The sequence below is a fragment of the Gadus chalcogrammus genome, chromosome 13 (assembly GCF_026213295.1).
Source record: "Gadus chalcogrammus isolate NIFS_2021 chromosome 13, NIFS_Gcha_1.0, whole genome shotgun sequence".
NCBI classification, from domain to species: Eukaryota; Metazoa; Chordata; class Actinopteri; order Gadiformes; family Gadidae; genus Gadus; species Gadus chalcogrammus.
In genome coordinates, this window is record NC_079424.1 from 13,999,850 (window position 1) to 14,023,387 (window position 23,538).

The 23,538-nt window shown below is 42.9% G+C and overlaps 2 protein-coding genes across 5 annotated transcripts; both read right to left on the reverse strand.

Annotated features, from left to right (window-relative positions):
• Positions 1–445: 445 nt before the first annotated feature.
• Positions 446–19,250, reverse strand: LOC130402683 (ras-related protein Rap-1A-like). Of its 3 annotated transcripts, XR_008903964.1 has the most exons (9): positions 19,145–19,234; positions 13,698–13,787; positions 12,816–12,884; positions 12,138–12,194; positions 11,014–11,154; positions 6,783–6,926; positions 5,999–6,121; positions 5,389–5,413; positions 446–2,046 (listed from the first exon to the last, which is right to left on the reverse strand). XR_008903964.1 is itself a non-coding variant. In XM_056606994.1 (8 exons), the coding sequence occupies exons 2-7, from the start codon at positions 13,752–13,754 to the stop codon at positions 6,032–6,034; spliced, it is 558 nt and encodes a 185-aa protein (XP_056462969.1). In that variant the 5' UTR covers positions 13,755–13,792; positions 19,145–19,250; the 3' UTR covers positions 449–2,046; positions 5,999–6,031. The 3 variants fall into 3 exon arrangements, 2 of the variants coding, with proteins under 2 accessions (XP_056462969.1, XP_056462970.1); XM_056606994.1 differs by lacking the exon at positions 5,389–5,413 and having other exon boundaries at positions 449–2,046; positions 13,698–13,792; positions 19,145–19,250; XM_056606995.1 differs by lacking the exons at positions 5,389–5,413; positions 19,145–19,234 and adding an exon at positions 17,138–19,121 and having other exon boundaries at positions 449–2,046; positions 13,698–13,792.
• Positions 19,251–19,745: 495 nt separating this feature from the next.
• Positions 19,746–23,469, reverse strand: timm17a (translocase of inner mitochondrial membrane 17 homolog A (yeast)). 2 transcript variants are annotated; one of them, XM_056606996.1, is made up of 7 exons: positions 23,326–23,469; positions 23,133–23,226; positions 22,300–22,399; positions 21,530–21,593; positions 21,289–21,417; positions 21,058–21,168; positions 19,746–20,579 (listed from the first exon to the last, which is right to left on the reverse strand). In XM_056606996.1, exons 2-7 carry the CDS (start codon positions 23,156–23,158, stop codon positions 20,503–20,505), a joined length of 507 nt encoding a protein of 168 aa, XP_056462971.1. In that variant the 5' UTR covers positions 23,159–23,226; positions 23,326–23,469; the 3' UTR covers positions 19,746–20,502. The 2 variants fall into 2 exon arrangements, with proteins under 2 accessions (XP_056462971.1, XP_056462972.1); XM_056606997.1 differs by having other exon boundaries at positions 23,133–23,211; positions 23,326–23,428.
• Between the last annotated feature and the right edge of the window lie 69 nt (positions 23,470–23,538).

Here is a 23,538-nt window from a genome sequence, read left to right on the forward strand (position 1 = left end):
CACACACGCGTTAATCTCCTCTGACGCCATCCTCACCAGCGGTTATTATCCCACTCCGCCGCAGCTTGACACATCCTCCTCATCGTGATCTTACTCAGTACATACTTAGAGTACATACTTATGGTACGTACTTATGCAGTACATACTCTAAGTACGTACATGTGTGTATATAAGTATATATATATATATATGTATATATATATATATATATGTGTGTGTATATATGTGTGTGTATACATGTATATATATATGTATATATATATATATGTATATATTTGTGTATATGTATATATAAGTGTCTTGGCCCAATTGCTACTCCTTTAGTCTTTTAACAACAAGGTGACACTACCATGTAGTTTTTTTGTCAAGGCACAGAGAACATGAATTGGCCTAAATGCCTACGTTTTTATTTGTGACAACTTTTTATTAAGTTGCACACATGAATAACTAATTATTTTTGTTTTACGTTCATTTTTAACAGGGAGGGTAGATGTATGGAGAGCTTCGTAAATTCCTGAGATAAGGCAACACCACTGGTTACAAATGTTAAGAAACAGGCTGACACCTTCTTGTTCAGAAGATGAATAAGCGCGACCGTAAAATATTTAAGTAGACACTGCCCCCTAGAGGTCACCAAGATAACAGGACTACTTCTTTGAAATTATTAATGGGAAACAACTTCTTCAATCTATTTTAAAACGACTGGCTATCCAATTATAATTCGTTCATATCATAAAAAGTTATTTATTCCTGCTCTACTGGCACGTATTTGATTACCAATTTTTTGGTACCCAAAATTACAAAGGTCAGAGCACCGAGGTTGGAGTTCACTTTCTAAAATCAAGTCAAATACGCTTTGGATAAAAGTTTAATTCACAAAAATACATTGACCAATATAATGAAAATGTACTAAAATGTACTTTAATAATCCATAAAAGCTGGAACATCATTTGACAAAAAAAAATAAAACAAAAAAAACAAAAGAAGCATTATTAGAGTTGGTTTTAGTATAATATATTTCGGCTTCAAGAGACATAGAAATCAATCCTTAATTCCCCCCATATTTCTTCTATAAAATACCCATTTTTTTTCTGAAGCATCATTATGCAAAAATGGCATTAGAATATATTATGGGAGCTATGAAATCCCAGTGACAGTATAAAATTAAGTCACTTCAGAGAGATATCTGGAGAAGAGAGAAGGTCCATGAACAATTGGGCAAAACTAAAACAAAAGGAAAACAAAAGAAAAACAAAACATGGATGTTGTTCTATTACCACTGACATGACAGCCATGGAGGATCGGGTCATGGCTATAAAAAGAAAAACTAAAAAAAACTTTCACTTCTCCACTTGAGTTCACTTTGAAGACATCTACACTTTTAACAGATGTGGTATTTCATGCTTTTTGAAGATTCATTATAACCATACAACTAAAGAGGTCCACTTTCCATGTCTTCGCAACAATCTATTCATATTGCCAAGACGGAAAAATACTGAATTGACGTTATAACTTGTTTTTTTATCCCCCCCCTCTTAATGGTTGGTATTATTCCTTTTTTATTTTTTTCCGTCAAACATCTAAAAATAAGAGAATTTATAAAAATAAAAATAAGGGCAAAGTAAGCAGACGACGAATCCGCAGTTGAGCTGCGGTAAGAGGCTTTTCTATTTCATCATCTTCGTCGTCATGGTTGTTGTTGTTAAAGAGTTTGCGGTGGTTTGGATGTACACACTGTCCGTTCACGGGGTTTAAATCAACACTGATGCAGAGACACATGACACGGGTCCCTCGCAGGTGAGAGAGAGACAGTGAGGGAGGGAGCTGGGCCCCCTCGTCCCCGTCTCCGTGTCGGGAACAGACCGGTCAGCTGATTCACTTTTTATGGCGGATGGCGGAGGATGGGGTGCGGGGTAGAGGAGGGGGGGGAGGGGGGAGGGAGTCAGGGGTGTGTGGGGAAGGGAGGAGCAGGGTGATTGGGAGGGGAGGGGCTGTTCGGAATGCTGGCACGTTCCAATCAGGGCAACAGTTCTTCATTACAGCATTCTAAAGAAGAACAAAAACAGAGCACAAGCAACCAATAAAGAAATGCATGCTTCATTTAAGCCCCTGATCCTGCCCCTAAAGCCGATGATGGGGTTTGGTGCCCCCTATTGAATCATAATCCACATGACAGTCATTCCTCTTTTGGCCAACAGAGGGCGTCAGCCTTCCCCTACCCAGTCGTCTCATATTACAGGAAGAATTCTTCCCCTGTTGAACTCTGATTCAACATGGGAGGAATTCTTCGTGTATGAAGACACATCCATGGACAATCCACAATGTTTCATTGGAATAAATGAATAGAGAGCTTGTCATTCAGCATACTGTTTATCATTAGGGATCACACACACACACACACCCCCTCGTCAAGAGTCTTGCATTCAGCTAGGGTGCGGCTCATTTTTCAGTGTTATCAAGTTGTGGTTAAGTTAGGGCGTTTACATAATTGTGACACAGTTTGGTAGCCTTAGCTATAGATGCCAAATGCCAGAACTAAATCAAATGGAAGCCATTGATTGACATGTATTTCATCTATAGCCCCTCTCAAATGCTGGTGGGGATCTTTAAAATGGAAGCCATTCCACATGCCGAATCACAAACAGTGGTAATCTATGTGCTGTATTACATTCATCAGTGATCAGAGCATTGAGCTAGAGGGAATGTTTCCATAACCCTAAAATTGACACTATGTATTCAGCCCCCCGGGAGCAGGAAGCATAACCAGCTGTGAATGAGGTAACCTCGGGGAGGGGGGGGGTTCAGGGTCTTGTCAAGAAACATCTACGCCAGTCTCTTCCCGACAAAATCCGTCTGGGAGCCAAAGCCACAGCAGAGAAAACAAACAGCTCGTCCACTATTTTAACCCCACGTTAGCAGGGCCTGCTTTCCCGGTTCTGCTGCTGTCCTTGTAGGGCTTTGACTCCGAACTTCGTTATTCGAATAACAAAAAATAAATCAAAATTCAAACGAATATTAGGCAGCCCTTAATATTCGAACCAGGCCAAGAGGTAGAGACGTTGGAGAATCCGACGCAGTCTATTCATAATATTATAATATTATTAATAAATATTCGAATATTCATATTAATAAACAAACAAACTTCGAATATGATTTTTGGGCAAAAGTCAAAGCCCTATATCCTTGTGGTGAATCATGCCTCATGCACAGGGGGTGAGAAGGTGGCGGTGGTCGTGAATATTACGGGGTACTTCAGACAGCCTTGACATTTTTTTTGTTGTGGCCTTGCAATCATATATGGTTTCAAAGGTGATTCACTGAATGAGCGGGACTCATTGAAAATATAATTATGCAAATTATTAGCAAAATTAGTGCAAGATCCAGTCCTCATGACTCAAAGCTCAGGCAGTTCCCTAGTGCCAACTTGACCAATTGATGATGTAATAGATAAAATTGCAGTAATTTCATCTGTGATTTTCAGAGAGATTAAAAGGCATTGAAACCCCAGTCCTCTGGAGCCTCAATGTGACATGATGCTTATTAGACCTCAACAAAGGTGAACTTTTCTTGGAAAACGATGCCCCTTTCAATTGAGTCGATAATGCCATGAACTCTCTGTCCCCCCTGTAGCCTATTCTGGTGTCTCTCGGCCACCATCGTCCCAGTTTAGGGCCCGTGTGTGTTGTGAGTAGTGGAACAGTAGGGGCTGTAATCCCATTAGTGTTGGTTCACTGGGCATACCGGCGTTGGCTGTGTGTGTGTGTGTGTGTGTGTGTGTGTGTGTGTGTGTGTGTGTGTGTGTGTGTGTGTGTGTGTGTGTGTGTGTGTGTGTGTGTGTGTGTGTGTGTGTGTGTGTGTGTGTGTGTGTGTGTGTGTGTGTGTGTGTGTGTGTGTGTGTGTGTGTGTGTGTGTGTGTGTGTGTGTGTGTGTTCCCCCCTCCGGATACCTCTCAGCTCTTTTACACACACTCCGTCGGAGTTAACTGACAAACTGGAGTCCCTGCAGAGAGTGCTGAAAGCAGATGCGCCTGCACGGACATGTTGGGATACGTTGTAGAACTCACAAATCTTCACCATTTCTTCATCGTATGCAGATGTGTGCCATGATTATGATAATTATTTTTCAGGGTTTTGGTGGGTCAGCCCCCATCAAAACATTAAACATTTTATATAATATGGCAACACGGACGCAATGACCTCCAGAGACAAAGATCAATACACAACAGGCTGAATGTGGCCTGCCCTGTATCTTTAAGACCGCAACTGTCACTTGGTCAACACGTGTCGCTCTGTTCAGCTTCACGAACCTCCACTAGTGGAAACATGGAAGAGGTCCATTCTGGTGGAACTGTTCTTAGAAACTCCTAGATCTTGGAGATCTCACAGACTCAAAGATCTCAGGCCTAAGGAAAGCTTTGGCCATCGGTGCGGAAAAGCATTACATTGACTCCAGAAAATGTATAAACAAAATTATTGAATCTTAACCTCACATCCATATATAACCGCACGACAGCACATAACCAATTTCCCCTGGATGACTATAATGTGTACATAAGCTTTTAGTTCAGAGTGTTTAATTATAAGGCCAGTCAAACATGGCCCCTTTAAAAGCTTAAGGCAACAAACCATGTCTCATCTGGCCATAACCCCAATACGTACATATTGACAGCCCTTCTGCCTCAAAACACGGGCGGTGGACATTAAAACCAGAGATGTTTCTTTACAGGAATGATCTAGGACCACTTTTTTTGGCCCGAGAAGTGCAAGGAAGGCAGTTAGTTGCGTTCAATCCTGTGGTAGAAACCAAAAAAACCTGAAGGTTTTTCCGATGGACCCACATTCCTCCCTTCTCCCAGATGATGAGGCATCCCGCCTAAGTCGTGACCCAATCATTCAGGGAGACCATAACCATGAACACCACTAAATCAATAAAAAAAAAACGAATGAAAAACATGTACGTATGTAAAGCAGAACAATTTCCTTCAACGCTCTGCAATTGATCAGCTGCGAGGCAGGCCAGTGTTAGACATGTAGGAGATTCCTGGAGTCTCAAGCCCCTCCTACATACTCCAATAGCATGGACAGCCAACAGTACAGTCGCCCTTCCCCATGAGAACATCGTGTGATATGATGCGTCTGTCTTTTGATGTGCTTGTTAAGGTCCACTTGGAAATAAGTGGTCAACACTGTCAAGGGCTAAACTCTGGGATGTTTTGTGCTTTGTAACCCGATATCATGTCAAGACAAATCCTAATGACATAACCTAAAGAAATATAGAGCAGCATGTTCAGTTTGAAGAGAAACACACAGCATTCTCTCTGCTGGCTAGAGCGTGCAAGTGCACAACACATTTCCCAATGTGCCTAGCATGCAAGCATTGTAGACTCACCCTAAAGTGTGTGGCTGAGCGGCAGCTGAGGACAGACACAAGAAACGTAACCCCCCCTAATAGTTAGATAAGGCTGAATATTTCAGTCAATCACTCAGTCACTTTTGAATCATGCTTCTGTTACTTATTCATCGGCGTCAAAACTATTAAAGTACTTGAAATATACAAGTGTCTAAAATAACTTACAACAGTGGCTGAGGTGACGTTAACGTTAGCATAGCGCATGCTGGACTTAAGTGGTATTAGTCTACTTCCTAAACAGTTTTTTATGAACAACAGGCTGTCCAACATGAAGTTTATGCGAGTGTGTGTGCGTGAGCTTTCCACATGGTTTTAATTAGCCCGGTTAAATAACCCCGTGTTGGCTGAAGGTGAGCGGCGTCAAAGGTCTACTGGTACGAGGCTGTGCTTAAAGGGGCCATATAAAAGAGGCATGGGAGAGAGGATGTGACACAGATGTGCAAATAATGATGGACCACGCTTGCCCCTTCATCATGACCCTGTCACGTGACTGGGCGGTTCGCTAGTTATTAGCCTTTTGATGTTGAGAGGGTTTGTGGTTATTAACACACACACACACACACACACACACACATACACACACACACACCTGGCTCAGAGCTGCTGCAGGGGGTAGGGGTCTTTAAAGCAGAACACAGTTGGATTTCTTTTTCGCCTTCTTCTTTTCCACTGGCGTTTTCCTATTTATCTGTCTGACCAGGTCATAGAAGATCTGAAAAAGAGCACAACAAGAGAGCAGCGACAATTAGCACACACACACACACACGTACGTGTGGTAGACCTGGCCTATTTGCTGTACAGGAGGACAAACAAACTCTCTGGCGTACGCAGACCAGTATCTGCAATGGAAAGAAAGTCACTGTGCACACACATCCACGTTGTTACCACGCGGGGACGTGGTGGCTTTGCCAAGGGTGTGACTGTGTGCTAGGAGGCGTACAGCTGAACACTTCTTTAATGGCCACATTGTAAAGCCAGCACCGCAGGGACAACAAACAGAGCAACAGCTGTGTTAAGATGGCTGCTCGGCTGGCTGCTTTGCTTTCAGACGCTAATACTTAAATGAGGAACCTAAGAGCATCAACAAAAGAAGATCCCTAAATCAAAAGGTCAGGACCAGCACCATCCCTGCTGAAACACAAGCACTGGAATGGCTGTTTTCAAGCGGGAGAATTGGGCCAGGTGATGTCATTGACATGTCAGGAAGAATCATCAACTAATAATAATTATGATAAATATTGCATTGGTGTCACGTATCCTGAGGTGTGATCGGAATGTTGTGAATTTTTAATGCGGCTGAATAAATCTGGCTTCATGGCTGGGCTTCACAATGGAGCAGCAGAATGGAATCAGTGGTGTGAGGGGGAACTCACGTCGAGGACGTTGATCTTTGACTTAGCGGAGGACTCTAAAAAGGCACAGTGGTTCCACTGTCTGGCCAGGTTCTGGCCCTGCTCCTTCCCCACCACGCGCTCGTCCTCCAGATCACACTTGTTCCCCACCAGGATCATAGGCACCTGAGGGGGAGGAAAGCAAGGGAACACAAGGAGTGAACACATGGCTGCACAACATGGAAGACCCCATTGTATTGGCTCTTTTTCTGCTTTAAAGCAATCATGCCTTCAAACATCGGTTCTAGAACTAGGTGATAATCTTAATGACAGGATTCCAAACAATATTTATATATATTCAAGATATACAGAATAATGAAAAGAATGCATGTTGTGTCAATATGTTAATGTATGAAATGTGTTGATGCAGTGCTGGTAAATGACAGTATTCAATAATTAAACGATGGGATCGGAGAGAGGACGACAATACACCGATGAATTCTAGCAGAGGGCAATGAATATTTCAATAATTTACACGAAACGGGTCTTGGGATGACCGCAGATGGTGAAACAAATAATTGGATAGAAATAAAAAGATAATGAAAGATGGTCAGGATTATTGAGTAGGACACAAATGGGGTTGAGATAGAGTGGTAGTGAGTCAAGAGTGAGATACCAAACACACGGTTGGCACAGGAGAAATGCATAGCCAGAGAACACTGCAAAGAGGAGTATGATGGGAGAAGGTGTAAAGGAGGAGTGTTGGAGAACTATTCAGGTGGCCATTAGTCAGAAGACGGGAGGGTGGTGTTGAAAGTGGTGTCTCTATTCCACGGGATGGTTAAAAGGGAGGATTCCAAGGTACTCAAGAAACAAAAGAGCAATTCATCCCTCGGGGCAGGTTGTGTTTAAATAAACTGAACAATTGAGGTTGCACACCACAAAAAAGGAACCAACGAAAATGCATTAATTAATCAATACAGAACCCATTTAATCTACCCAACTTGGCGAGCAAACAAAGGGAAAAGGAGGACATTCATTTCAACATCCCCGTACAGAGTACTCTACGCTGGTGCAAACTGCTTTCAGAGTCCCGTCAGACCCTTGGCCCCGGCTGTCGCGGTGGGCACAGGGTTGGGGCGACCAAGTGTCGGGGATGCGTCTCATCCTGCCTGCTGCTTCCTGACTGGCCTATCTAGGGAGAGCGGCGGCCGGGAGGAAGCCGTGCGATGACCCCGCCCGGCCAGGATAACATCGCTTTCCTTCCTGACCGCTTTCCAAGCGCACTGGCCTCCATGCTCCAGCTGCCGCCTGGAATGACGCGATAGTTGACCCAGAGCATATTTTTAAAGGAGACAAAAAAGAAAAGATACGCTTTGCTCTTCGCTCATCCGCTGCAAGGCCGAAATTGGCAGAATAATGTTACTCAAATTACAAATAATGATCCAACTATTTGCTGCAATAGTTATGTTAAAACAAAAAAGCTAAAAAAACAAGTAAAAGTCTAGAAGGTAGTTGCCAGCGACAGCCTGTCCCCTGTATTCTACCCATGATTTAGGGATGCGTTTTGTTTGTGACCACAGCGGTGCAACCCACAGACACCACATTGCATGGTGCAGTTTGCATGCAAACATACAGCATCTTTATATCATTTAGTTGGGAATGTAGCCACCAAACAAACCAACAAACAAAAGTCTATTAGGCTGGCGTTGCCTTCCTTTCCCCCAGTTTGCAAAAGCCTTGCCCAGAAGCAACGTCGGTACTTGCGGTGGAGGAAAACAGCAAAGATATTTGAGAGTTACTTGACATAGTGGACCGACATGCGCCGGCACGCTCTTAGCGCTAGCCTCCCCCGAGCACAAGCATCGAGTTGTTCGTGGGGTTGTTCTCGGACAAGCGGGCCCACTCCCTCAGAGAGCGTCAGCGTTCGTCTAGTAAAAATGGCCTAATACTATGATCCCCCCTCTCCAGCCGTTCTCTCTGGTTTACGGCGCGAAGGACAGGAAGTGGAGATGTTTGTACTAGCCCTCATGGAGGTTGCTGCTTGATGTTTGATATCCAAACAAGCCCTCAGTTCGGGCCGCTGAAGGGCGCTCTTGGGCGTGGGGGGGGGGGGGAGGGTGTCCCCAGGCGATCCTGTGGTATGCACTCCTCCTAATGTCAACTATCAGCCAATCTGGGATTAAGGACCGAAGGAGAGCAGCGGCTACGTCGTTTGCAGGAGGAGGAGAACCCGAGAGATGGCTCGATACAGCGGTGTCAGCACCCTGGAGCTGGCCATAGCATGTGACTACTGACTAATCTACGCGGCTGGCTCCGTCAAGAGGGGCTTTGCGCGCCAGGGACAGGTCCCATCCCGCCCACAGCGCCGATGCGGATAGACCTAAACATTCCACCCACCGCTGAAGAATGCGTTGTCTTCTTCCGTCGTAGATTCCGAGGAATCTACGACAGAAGAAGACAACGCATTCTTCTTCTCCTCGCGCTCGACTGAATGGAGGCTGCGTTGCCCCGCCGACAGTGGAGTGAGTCGCAGCCTGCGCCGAGTGAGTCATTACCAACGTGGTCAGACAAGACAGTGCAAAGATGACCTGGAAAACAAAATGTCACAAGAGCCTTATATAACACCGGCGGGAGGAAACTAGGGAGGGAAGTGAGCTTTTAATAAACTATTGGCAAGTCGCTCGGCTCACTTTTGTCTACATGTATTCTCAACACCGTCTGGGTTTGTCATACAATAACTAAAAGGGGTGGGGTGGCTCCCTGAACACAGGCTGGTCAGGCGCTTACCAATGGCGATCACTCAAGGACAACAAAACATTGTGGAATAATAAACCTTAAAATAACATCTTGATGTTGTTGATATGGTTTCTGGGCATTTTACCATCAAAAAAAAAATATCTTCAGAATGACAAAGCTATACCAGACAGTCACAACAACCATGCTAAGAAAGATCATGACTAAAGCTCCCTCCCATCCTCAGTCCACCCCCAGCCCCAATCATGTTTTCCCATCCTACAAGTTACCATCCCTGAGACAGGCTTTTCGAAGTCTGTTTCATCTTCCTTTTAATAGAGTCCTTTAATTGAGCATGGCGAGACCGAAGTGACTGAGAAAACATTTAGTTGTAAATGAGCCATGGCATTCGGATCAAGGAGCAGAGAGAGCGAGAACAGCTGTGGCAGCAGCAGCAGCAGCAGCAGCCGCTACCGGCACTGACCGACTGATCCAGCTCTCCAGTCACCATGAAAGCCTTTTCCTGCCGAGGTATCCGTCCTTTTTGGCTACAGTGGAGGAGATTAACCGAAAGAAAAATACCCTTGAGCGTTTTCCTTTCCCGCCAGGGTGTTTGCTCCCGTCTAAGGGGTACACAAGATAAACAGATGTCGTCGCCAATCGCAACCAAGGGTCTTAAATCTCCAGTGTGGATCTCCCGAAGGTGGAATGCCCCCCGAGGGCAGATAAGCAGGAGAGCCGGGAATATATTGGGAAGGAACGTGGCTCCGTGATGACAGGCTGGAACGTTTTCCCCTCCATGAAGAGATGGGCCGGTGTTGCTGTGATCTGTCCGAGGCCCCTGTGCCCTTGACCAGTTTTCAGGCCAAAATAAATGGAGGGAGTTGGAAGGGACAGGGCGCTGTTAGGCCAATCACAAGCCAATGAAAGATGATATCTGAGAAAACACCACAGAGGAATGGCCAAACAAATAAGAAAGGGGCTGAAATCGAGGTACGGAGATTCTGAGCTGAACTCTAGAGGGAAGTAGGGAATAAACATGGCTGACATGGGAGTAGAGGCAGAGAGAGGAGGAGAGGAGAGAGAGAGTGAGTTATGGTAACATTCAGTCGTTGCAGAGATCACCAAAAAAGGGCATCCTGGATGTGAGTCAGACGCACCCTGCCCTACCAGAGATGGAGAACTCTGCAAACTAACAAGCCTCTGCCTCGTAAAAGGGAAACACAGGGACGGGTTCCATCAAAACCAAATGACTGATGAGACACATTTTTACTTTTCATTTCACCTTCCTCTACCAAGTTCCCTTTTCCTTCAAATAAAGACATGGCTTTCGTAAATAGCATACCGAAAGATTACAATGCGATTATAATCCCATAATTCGGATTACATCCTCCAATAATGTTGATTTGTGGGTTTATAACTTTAGATACACTACTAAAAGAAAATAGTAAACGGGCGTGGCACCCCTGTGTGATCACATTAAATGATCGCTTGTCCATGATCAGAGAAAAGCTCAGGCATGTGAACCACCACTTACATCCTCAGTGTCCTTTACTCGTAGGATCTGTTCCCTCAAGTCCTGGAGGTCGTTGAAGGTCGACTGTGCCGTGATGGAGTAGACCAGTGCGAAGCCTTGGCCATTCTTCATGTACAGGTCCCTCATAGCCGTGAATTGCTCCTATAAAAAGGAGGGTACAAATGAGGAAATGGAGAAAAGGGCTCCTCAGTTTCTGTAATCCAGAATTTGAATAAGCATGCTCTATTCAAAATGAAAAACCTGAAATCATTTAACACCACACAGCATTTAACAAAAACAGGAACAGGACACATGGCTAGCTTAGGAGTGACCAATACTTTCGAAATAGAAACTCCAGAAATAAGGAGCGTTTCAATTACATTCAAAAAGCTTTATGGCACGACCATTGTTGTGAACAGTATTACCGATGTATTATTTATCTTTATTTTTATACCTGATGGAAGTATGTTTTCTTTCCCTACGAGAGTTTTCTACTTTGTTAATGCATAGTAATTAAAAATATTAAAAAAATATGTATATATTTTTTTTTCATACATTGGTACTCAAGGCGGGGCCCTATTGTTGTTAAGGCGGCCGCCTTAACCATACAGTGCTGGGGGAAACATTGGTTTTCCAATAAAGTAATTTCAAAAGATCTCTTAATCCTCCCAATATCTTTCTATTAACTTCTGTGACCAGGCTCAAACTCACTGACCCTTCACTTGACGGTCATTGAGCGTGTGATTTATATTTTTTTTCCATGGTTACGCCCAACAGCTACGACCATGTTACTCATGTATACGACAGCTGCGTTCTAAGCCACAGCTCAACCACCTAACAATGTATTGATGTCAAACCGCCTAGCCTGTCTAGCCTCAAACAGGCCCGAGTTTCATCTATACCCCTGCAGCGCTGGGCCTAGTGGAACCCGGCAAATATGTGCGTATTGCAAGGCCTCAAATGCCCAGTATTTTTCAGGTAGTCCCACCGCGGTTTTAGCTATCAATCAATAGCGGTTACACAGGCTCCCCAGCCCAGCGGAGATCACTCATCATGGTCCCCTGGGTGCAAACATGGCAACTTGAGGCCATGACATCTATAAGGCGAACTCTGAGATGGTAGCTATGAGTGTTCGGATAACTTACGGTTCCTGCCGTGTCGAGAATTTCCAGCATACATTGCTGTCCATCGACCTCCACTTGCTGTTGAGCAAAAGGAAGGGCTTTAGCACATCACATCATATTTAAAGAATACCATCTGGTAGAGCCGGCAGTATATTGAGTAGTAGAGCAGTTCATTAATAGTTCATTTGTATAATAGTTAATATTGGTTTAATGAGCTACTAAGTAATGTGGATATAAGTACCAAGAAGGAAGAGGCTTTATGTTTGACTCCGTTAGAAGGTTTCATTGATTCCTTGTGAGGCAGCCTCACAATGAAGTAATCAAACCTTCTCGACTTATTAGACTGTTATTAAGTGCCGTTTTCAAAAACAGCACTCAAGCTATCACACATTCTTTCAATAACCACAATCTGAGTGCATGTGGAGTCTCACTGTGCCACTTCATTGACATAATGGCCAGCTGCAGGCTAACACACAAAAGAGTCTAAGATACATCTCCCAAACCCAATGCACAAAAACAAAAAAAAAGGACAAAAGAGTGAGAAAGAGAAGACAATGTCTTAGAGAGCCTGGACAGAGAAGGGGGAATAACAAGAGTATGGCGTCATAATGTGAACCTGCAGACCAGCTGCTAGCAATCAACTCATTCCAGAGAGGCCTCCATCGCAACTCCCCCAAACCCCATCAGTGCAGCGCTTACCTTTCTGTACGAGTCTTCTATTGTCGGGTCATACTTTTCCACAAAGATCCCCTGTACGAACTGAACCGTCTGTAAGAACAAGAGACAGACCAGACTGCCAGCATCAGAACCCAGCCTCTCCAGACCATTGTACCCGTCTGCGCTTCTAGCATGGTTCAAATATCCCTCCAAAATAACCCCTTAATACTACGATATTGTAGTAGTTAGTGCGTTTGTTGCTTGGGTAGCAAAGACAAGTTTGTTTGCCTGAACACATCTTGAGGCCTTAACCTGTCAGGACCTGCCAGTATGGAGAAATAACCTGACAGACACCAGTAGTGTTGGTGAAGAACGGAACACAAGACCATTCTTCTTCTACTGCTTACATCTGCTTGGAAATTATCTTAAAGTGATGTTTATGTGAGAGTCATTATTTGTTCACACTTACAAGGCTAATAGACCCACAATAAATCACAAACATAAATAGTATCATTGCGCATGACAGAATTATACTACTGTATATAGGTTGCTAGAAAATCTACAGCCATTTCCCATACTAAGCTCATGTAATTCGGCCACTAGGCAGAACAGCATAGCAGAGCTTTGAAAACGAGCAGGCTTAAATACACGTCTCAATAAAATTACTTTATATGCAAGGGAAAAACTATTATGTAAATAATAATGCCGGCTTTATATCAAAAGTGATAGGTTACTCCTATGATTTAATAAAAGTGATTTCCCCTCTAGGCAACACCAGTTGAGGCTTGGCCCAGTATCACACATTGTCCCCAACATATGACTAATGGAGGTAGAATTGTACACAGACCCTAAAGAGACCTCACGGCCGGCTGACAGGAAGGATTCGAGGTGGGTGGGGGTTAGGATGCAGATAAAAATACTCACCAGAGCAGACTTGCCCACACCTCCTGATCCTAGCACCACTAACTTGTATTCACGCATGGCGGGATCGCTTCACCGGACAGCCCCAGCAGTCTGCACTGGAAAAACGGGAAGGGGAGTAAGATAAAGTAGAGTTGGGGGGGGGGGGGGGGGGGAACAGAGAGAGAAAGATTTTTAATACTCAAAGTACAACAAAAAGTAATAAAGGCGGAATTCCCCTTTGTTTTTTTGCTCAAATGTTTCCTCCTCTGGAAAAGAGGAAGGATTCTAGTCATTCCTGGAGGTGCACACATAACAATGGAGGGGGAACACCCATAAGCGGATCGGCTGCTGCTGCAGGGTGGAGGAGGTGAAGCCTGAGTGACCTCTCTCCCTCTCTTTTTCATTCTAACCCAAACCAGCTGTGGCACGCATTTGTGTCTTTGCGGTTGTGAGGCAACCGCGAAGGAGAATACGAAGAAGAGACATGGAACTGGCCAAAGCGCCTCATAATGACGCGATTACTTGGCCATCGGGTGCGAGCTGTCAAAACACTGCCGCCGTTGTCAGACACAGGCCGGGCAGCCATTCCTACTGGAGATAATAGAACGATTGAGGCTGGCTTTGTGTGGAGGACTCTCGCACTATGAAAAGTGAGATTAAGACTTGGGGTCGGTGAGAAATCGATTGATTGACTCTTGTATCATTATGAGGGGAGCGAGGGGTGCCGGGGGATCAATGGCTCACACACAGAAAGCAGTTAAGTCGGTGGGGTTTAGCCAACTGGGTCACTACCAGTTGAGGTCAGCTGAAAAAGCTGCGGAGGTCCGACCGTTACTGGTGTTTTCTTTGGCGATTATGGCTGCAGCAGTGGAGCCCTAGGAGGGCTGGGGAGTCTGAGAAGAACCCACATGATGATTTCCCGTTGACTTGCAATTGGCAAAAAAGGGATACAAATGGTCCACGGAAAGCAGTGGTCGATGCTGCAGGCGTAGACCTACGACGGCTTGAATTTCCTTCAACAGTTGATTTGAGTTGTGTTTCCCCCGGTCATTACAATCATTGGCTTGGAGATGATATCGCTCTGACTGTAGAGCTTTCAGATTTGACTGCTGTCAAATGTAATGTAGACTAGAAAACTAAATTATAACATAAAGTACTTGGAAAGACTATCACTATACTCTGGTGGTGTTAAATGACACCATTACTTTTGAGGGCCAGTAAGCGGGTTCCCTGAACTACGTCTAAGGATCATGGTTTGTGATTTAATGGAGCATGATCAATAAATTAGAAAAGTGCACTGTGAAACTGCTATTTTCTACATTTTGAGTAATATACTACTTTCTCGGACCAGACGGCGGGCTAGTTGGACCACATCTAGCATGGTGAAAACACTAGGGTGCATAGAAGAAGGACTTTGAAGTCAATGAAAATGGGCCCACAGGCCAATAAATAAACAGTATCGACACATCAGCTAGACTAGCGCATGAAGGCAAACATAAAATCAAAGTCTTACTATAATCTACATTTTGAAGAGCTTATCAAGCGATAGTCACCAGCTATTCTTTGCAGCGGATGTTTTTCATACATGTATAATGTTTTATTTCTCAGTTTTGAAATGCTATGGACAGATATGGTCCTTCATATCACAATGACTATGATGCCAGGCCACAAATAATTCCTATCCGCTAAAGAGACTTAAGAGAGAAGTATATGTCTATCGTGTGATTTTTCTATTTTGGGCGGGGCTGTTTAAGGCACAACAGCACGTGACTACACAAATGCAATGGGGCGATTAAGCAAAAAAAGACTTCCCATGTCAGAGCTCAATTGCAAAACAAATCATCTGTGTGAACAGCACACAATGACCTAGGCCACGCCCTATTTTACAGTGATGTACATCATGTTTTCTTGCATGGACAAAGGGGTGAAAAATCCCTGCTTTGAAACAAATGACATCAGAAATGGCCCATCCCAACACACAGCGTCTGCAAGTTCAGAAGAATGCTCCACATGTTTTTCAAGGGTTCACTGGCGTACAGTTATGTTTCTCCCATCTTTCAAACCAACCTCTGCCGCGGTCAGGACCCAAATCGGGTCATGGGCTCACTGCTGCTGGGTCAATTCCATGCCAAATTGGACCTGGCAGTGGACTTTCATGTCCAGAACTCATAACCCAACAGACTGTTGCTATGCGTGGTTAAAACATAGGGATAATCTACTAAGCCTACAGCTAACCCTACAATTTTGTTTTTCACAAACAGGACCACACTTGTGTCATTCTGACCTGTCAATATTACCGGAAATCTACCCCGTCCTTAGATCACTGTGGATCAGTATAATACAGTCAGTCACGTGTATGATTCAGTAACAGAAGAGATTGCATTACAATGAACAAACTTTAAAAAAGGAGTTGTGTAATCTGATAATGTCTTGGCAAATAATATTATCCACCACATATTCTGGAAGTAAAGATTACCTCAGCCAACAACTTTCATGCAGAGTCTTTTCCACACATTTTCAAGGTTGGCTGATGGCCATTATAAGTGTATAAGTATAAGCCACAGGTTAAGAATGCAATTGTGGCCGTAAACTTGTGGAAAAAAAACTTTTTGGAGAACTAGACAATAACTGGCTCTGCAGGCCTGTTAATAATGATTAGAAGAAGTAGTTTGTTCAGTAATACTTCTTCTATGTCGGAAGACTCGGAACACCACTCAGCATGAGATTTTAATTTGATCATTAGGCAAATATGCCAAGTACCATTGCCTATGGTGTTTGCCACATAAAGAAACAAAGATGCTTTTGAGTGTAGAATACATCATGAGAGTTGGTTCTTTTGACTGTAATTGCTTGATGACTTCCAATACTCCTCTGGTCCCAAATGCCACCCTGCCAACCCTAGTGACATAGGTTGATTTAAACTATGCCCTCAGGGAAACACTTCAATCATATCATTATCTCTTGTTGACCACCACATACTTAACTAAACGGTATCAGCTCTTCTGTGACAGAATAGCCAAAAGGAGCACATAAGAGTCAGCTACCACCAGCCGCATGTACAAAGACATTCCCTGAATTACTATCCTGACGCCAAATCTTAGCCTATATCACCAACCAACACATGTGAACACAATCTCACAAATACACACACATACACAGCCATTTAAGGACATCTCTCTCCTTAAACTAAACCTCTCCTTCTTTCCACTGCCCTCGACGACACATTGTCGTTCCCAACAAAACAAACATCAACATTTTTGTGCTCTCATAGTAACTCCAGCAAAAGGGAGGGAGGGGATAGCCACATGTTGCACACACACACACACACACACACACACACACACACACACACACACACACACACACACACACACACACACACACACACACACACACACACACACACACACACACACACACACACACACACACACACACAGTGAAGTCACTGCATCACTCACCCTCTATGGACAAAGGTATGTCTCCATGTACGGTTGAAAGCTCAAGGAGGGCTCTCTGGCAGCGCGTCTTCACGGGCTGCGTCTCCTATGAGCGCAAAACTAAAATGCACCGTGATTGCTGAGGCAAGTAGAAGACTAGTATCCTGATACAAGTATCTGACCGTCATCACCACTTCCTGGCTTTGCAAAGGATATGACAATGTGATGAAGCTCTGAGTCAGCATGGGGCACACGTGATTGACAGCTACTGGCTGTCTCCCTTGCCCCATTCCACAGATCTTGTCAAACCACACATCCGCCCAAAACTGACACATGTAAGACCATCCCCTCGTTGGCTGGCTATGTGACGTATGCTGCATTACAACATGCGATGCAGATGGGGGAAAAGGAAACAAGTTTCATCGTTGAAACACGTTATATTGATACTACGTTTTTGTCGTTTTTTTATTACTCAATGCCATTCTAAAAAATAAAAGTGACATCCTTTCCGGTAAATCATAGGTGCCAAACTTCAAGAGAACAACCCTAAATTCTGAGAACCACTGCTACGCTTAAAGAAAGTGTGAATCAACGCCCCGGAAAATGTTTGAAATATGATAACAGATGCTCAATACGCAAATTACATCAACCACAAGTCCGTCTGATTACTTTCTGGCCTAAAACTCAACAAGCGATACCAGTATCTTCATTATAAAACAAAAACAGAAACAGAAACCCAGTTGCAGTAGGAGTAGGATAACAAGGAAAGACAATTGGTAAAGAAACATGCTAGACTACAATATGTTCAAAATTAAAGAGGCATGTGCAAGTGGCATGCGCTTGTCGTGGTTACGTGACCTGTAACCACATCCTCTTTGCAGAGCACCAGTCGGCCTCTTGCTGATATCGTGGAAAAGAGTGGCTACTAAAATAGGCTTTAAGTCTCTGTTCCTGTTTAGGACCCTGGACACGGGAGCTTGTTTGGAGGAGGAAGTGTTTTATATCCTACATCTCATCACCAAACCCGGTCTTATAGAGTGGACATACACCGGATGAGGCAGATTATTTAGACTGAAGAAAATGATCTTCTGGTGAGGGCACGCATAGTGAAACACGAGAATCCATTTTCAACACCAAGAGCCTCTATTGAGATACGTCCTCAATATAGTTTTCAAATATATTCCACCTTCTCTTTTCGCTAGCAGAACCCTACCGGCATTGTCTACTGCAACAGGCTGTAATACACCGTTAACCCTTGACAAGATAAGGCATTAGAGCCATGATCATACCAAGTGAGTTAATGTAACGGTTACCCACACAATTGCCATACGGTTAGCCCACCAGGTCCTCCCGTTATGTGCCGTCTGTGGGTACAGAGCTCAGCGGTAACATTCCTCGAGCCAGATCGAGGTTGGGCATTTTAACAGCGCTTTAATTACATGAGTATTTTGACTTTACAATACTACCCATCGACGAGCTCGTGAGACGAGAATTACATTGAATGAAGGTCTTTAATACACTATCCGGGATCTGCCTTCAGTGCAGCCAATAGACTAAGCCATTTTAACTAGCTCGTTAGCTAAATAATGCTAACTAGCCAACAGACTGCGACGAAAAGGGCTACCGACACTTCACAGGCTAGCTAGCTAGCCTGTACATTCCTCTCCAAGAAAGAGATCAAAACACAATTAGACATATCCACGATGTCAAACTCATTGTGTTTTATTGTTAGGTGAAATTAAATACATGAGTAGACATGCTAGCCACCCAGAATAAAACGCATTTACCCATAAAGACCAAACCGATGCTAACATTACCTGCCCTTCCGCCTGGCCTTGACTAAAATGGGAGTGCACAGTACGTTTTTACTTACGGACAATGTTTATTCTCCCATATACTATACCAAATAAACAGCATGCATCAAAATACACTAGCTGGTCTTAACTATAATAGTTGACGATATACTCTGAAGCGGAGTATACATTTAACTGGGATTATTAGCTAGAGAAGTTTGACGTTTCCACTTACCGTCTCTCGTTCGCTGTCTCTGGCTACTCTGCAAGTGTCAATTTCGCTCCTGCCCCTGTGCGCAGCAGACGTCATTCCTGCCTAGTTCTTTTTTTGATGGTCACGGCTCTTTGTAAAAATGTCCCAGATCATCTTTATTGAAATGATACCCATTCAGTTTCACTATATAACCATTCCTATCGTCAATAAAAACAAATATATATGTTATCTCACAATTAGTTATTCAAGTTTTGGAGGCGTATGATACTTACATCTGATCACAAGGACGTGATTTAAAAAATATTATTTAGTCAATGATGAAAATCTGGCAGAATAAATGACAGCCTTCAATCGTTTCGTCTCGTATTAGTTAAATTATTAACAGTTTTGGTCACTTCAGATTTCCTATTAAATGTTTACTTGTAGTAGGCTCAATACAAGTACGATGTGTCACATGTTCATTTTTTATATCAGTGTAAAACAACTTTCTAAAGCATCCACATATGGTCAATTATATATTCTAGACTAGAGCAGGGGGGGGGGAATAAAAAAAGGTATGAGCGTGGACTACCCTCTAGTGGGGTAGATGATACACCCTGGCTAATCAGTCTTTGGTCTAGTAAGGATTTCACAAACATCAAGTGTTAACAAACAGACAGATGGAGACATTTATTTTGGTAGGATTCCATATCTCACATGTGATGTCATTTGTAATAAACCATTCCTCATCGTGTCCTGCCAATGCAATCCCTTATTATTAGCAACTTTACTATGCTGGTGTTAAAAAAAAAAAGAAACACACCAGTAGATATAACAATCTCAACACTTTCAGACTAAGAATAAATAAAGATCTTTAAAATCAGATACTCCAGGGATAACAAGGATAATCAATGACTGCCATCACAATGGAATAAAAACAAATAAGGAGGCGTGGCTGTTTTGGGTTCACAAAGCGGCCAGCCCAAGCAGGCGACATCTTTAAGGCAAATATTTGAATACATGCTGAATATTTACTGTATATATACATTGAATAGACATTATACAATTCAACAGCTTCCATCTGTGACATGGGTCGATTTTCCAGTAGTTTAAGAGTCGATCAGTACTGCACGGCCAACATGGATGACGGGCCAAGTTATTTGTGTTTTACCAATGTCGGGAGAACATGACATGGCTGAGTAAAACAAGATGACGAGTCTATAACTTGGATCCAAAATGAAGGAAAACAATGAAGTATTTTGCTCCCTGCTTCGGTCAGTCCATTGAAGGTGCAAATTGGTGTAAATTGCTGCCCATGTTCCCCATATTCTTTTTAACCTTCTTCATAGTTTCCACAAGTAATTCAAAAAAACCTAATTGATGTCAAGAGATTCCCGTCCTTATTGATATTGCCTGTAATCTCCAAAACCAGATGCAGCCATGGGGGCTGGGGCAGGTTCTTCTGCAAATTGGGGACCTAGATGGAAACAATGAAAATAAATGTTATTTTTTAGAATTAGAGATGCCCCTTAACACAAAAATGTCTCCTTTATGGAGGCATCCCCCGAACATGCATACCTATGCATTAAATACTGAAGTTAACACTTAAATAAACATGTAACATTCAATTGCAGCATTTCATTTTTTCATACATTCTTTATTTTCTATATTTATTTAGAATAAATTGTAACAACCAATTTCAGGGACTTTTTTCTTTTTCAAACTACACCGTGTGTTTATTTGTTATGTGTAGCTTTCCAAATGTCAAACAATTAATTTTAGTCCAAAGATTCCCATGTATAAAGTGTCACCTGCCGTTTTCAGCACATCTCACAGAATAAACATGCTCATGACTAGTCATTTCATATAGTTTGACATTTTTACATGCTGCCCTATACACTGCGTAATCTAAAACCAAAGCTGACATTTATTCCAGTCAAAAGTACCAGACTTACCGGTAGGAATCTGTGACGAAGCAAATCTGGTAAGAAGTATTCCAGCGCCTTCTATCAGAGCCAGCAATATGCCTCCCATGGCAGCAGAACCGACCATGGCCACTGGTCCATCTGAGTGAGAAACAAAGTCCCAGCTGAACTCTTAAGCACACATCATTATTATGTAAATAGAAATGTGCACAAGCTTTGTCATACATCGTTTTCTTGAACCGTTGCACCAGGTCTACTCACTTCTTGCAGCAAGAATAGCTCCGGTCATGGCTCCACTTGTAATTGAATTCCAGGGATCCTCTTTGCCTCGAACTTTCACGAGTCCACAGTCAATCATAGAAAACAGGCCTCCCCATACAGCAAAACTACCTGAAATCAGACAAACCAAAATCATGACAAGGCAGCTAATATACATGCCTTGATTAAGGAACAGCATTGACCTCGCTATGGATGTATTTTGGGGGAGATGTCACTTGATTACCTCCCAATTGTGGAGCTCTGGTGCGGATGGCAGTCATGCTACCCTTCATTCTGTGGTTCATTCCCTACAACGAAAACGACATCTCATCAAGAAAGAAGTCTTCTACAATTTAAAGAACTTACTTTGACACACTAATGACATGCCACATAATAAGCAGACATCACTAATTCAATTACCAAAAGCATTGTTTTTTTCCTTCTTATCCGTAGAGAACCAACAAATACACCCAAATCCGTTTGAATATAATCTAGTTTAGGCAACCCTACCCCCATTAGCTTTCTCCTTATTAACTAAATGTATATGGTGAAGCTCATTTAGTCCTTTAGCATGTTTGGGCATCACATCCTTTAACCCAAATAATAACTGTTATCATTGTGTTTGTAAGTTTCCAATAGTCACATTAATAATTTAATTAAATATAATAAATAAAAAAGAGCTTAGACACAACGTCCACAAACTGTTTACTGAGAAAAGACGTGCGTAGGATAGTTTGCTCTGGGTCATTCCAAAGCAGGTTCTCCTCCTTTGGAATGTATGTGTGGTAGGCCTGGATCTAGTCGGTTGGCTTTTTAAAAAAAGCCATCAACATTTCTGAATTCTGTATTAGGAATATTTTTTGGACGGTTTTTAGGGCAAACTTGCACTATAGCATCGAAAAACCTGCGCAGTCTGACATGTGTTGTTTACACAAACTATGAGGCCATACTTCTTGTTAATTGTACATGTACAATACAGTCAGCTTTACATTATGTTTTCTGGTTAAAACTTACTGAAGGGGCATTTCTGAAGCCTTTGACAGCCTGAAAAATCCCACCACCAATGGCCCCCATTGTGAAGGCACCGCCACAATCGTCCACGATTCTCCAGGGACTAAAGGAAAAACAAACATACAGCTGTATATGTGAGGTCCCTTGGCATTGACTCACACGGGTATGGTGAGGTTGAATTGGTTATATAGGCATCAACTTTATCTCTGAGATCCGATTCAGCATTCGATTCAGCTTTCGTCAATATGCAAAAATGTCAGCAGGTTGCACTGGATTTTCCTCACTGCATGTGTGAGCATATTACCAGTTCCATGCCAACAACATCATGTTAAAACAATTTCGAAACGTCTTACTAGACTTCCGATACATTATCAACAAGGATATTTTTAAAGTATTGAGGAAAAAACGTTGAGCAACACATTCAATGCAGTCAGACTCAATACCACCAAGTACTTATTATGTATAACTAGCAGTCTACAAACGTGGAAATGTCACCGCTTGAATAACTATTTAGTAGTTAAAATAGTGAAATGACTGGGATCACATGCTATTTCACTAATGAAATGACATGTATAACAATGGTTGCTGAATATATAAGATATCCGACAAGGTCACTAGCAACGTGACTAGCGTTGACTTTCAATGCTCTGCTGGTAGAGCCCTGATGCTACATGCTGTTAGCATTGCAACCCAGGGTTGCCCCACTAAATGCTATAATACTAACAGATATTACTTTCAAAAAGTATGAAACATGACTTCAATTGTCAATATGTTCAACACAAGAAGTGGGTCCTAATGGATTAAAACACATATTTTAGTATTTATACAGCTCGTACCATGGCTCTCTTGCGTATTCCTCCATTTTGTTCTTCTGGTGTTCCGAAAGACGTCACGCTTAGCAATGTGACGTAAGAGCTTTGGGTGAAAAGGCTGTTACAAAACTGACGTTGTAGTTTTTCTCCAAAACAAACAAAATAGTTATATCATACATTAAATCCAACGACACAGTAGAAAAATAAATATACCTACAGTTAAAGAAGAAAAGTACGTGACGCATCTACTGTAGGCCTACTAGATCATAAAATGACCATTATGTCATCAGAGATCAAGAGCACATGCTGAGTATTATGGCTATTCTACCAGCAAGCCTACAGCCAGTTTGTTCTGTTTTGAAATGTGCTTTGCGGCGTTGTGACATAGTAGCTATGCATCCCTGTCGTGAAATGCACCCCTGTCGTGATG

Coding starts and splice junctions, on each gene's coding strand:
- LOC130402683 (XM_056606994.1), bottom strand. CDS start 13,754: ATGCGTGAATACAAGTTAGTGGTGCTAGGATCAGGAGGTGTGGGCAAG. Junction 12,885..13,697: donor GTGTGGGCAAGTCTGCTCTG/GTGAGTATTTTT, acceptor TTGTTCTTACAG/ACGGTTCAGTTCGTACAGGG. Junction 11,155..12,137: donor TTCTCGACACGGCAGGAACC/GTAAGTTATCCG, acceptor TCCTTTTTATAG/GAGCAATTCACGGCTATGAG.
- timm17a (XM_056606996.1), bottom strand. CDS start 23,158: ATGGAGGAATACGCAAGAGAGCCATG. Junction 21,169..21,288: donor AGCTATTCTTGCTGCAAGAA/GTGAGTAGACCT, acceptor TTTCTCACTCAG/ATGGACCAGTGGCCATGGTC. Junction 20,580..21,057: donor TTCGTCACAGATTCCTACCG/GTAAGTCTGGTA, acceptor GTTTCCATCTAG/GTCCCCAATTTGCAGAAGAA.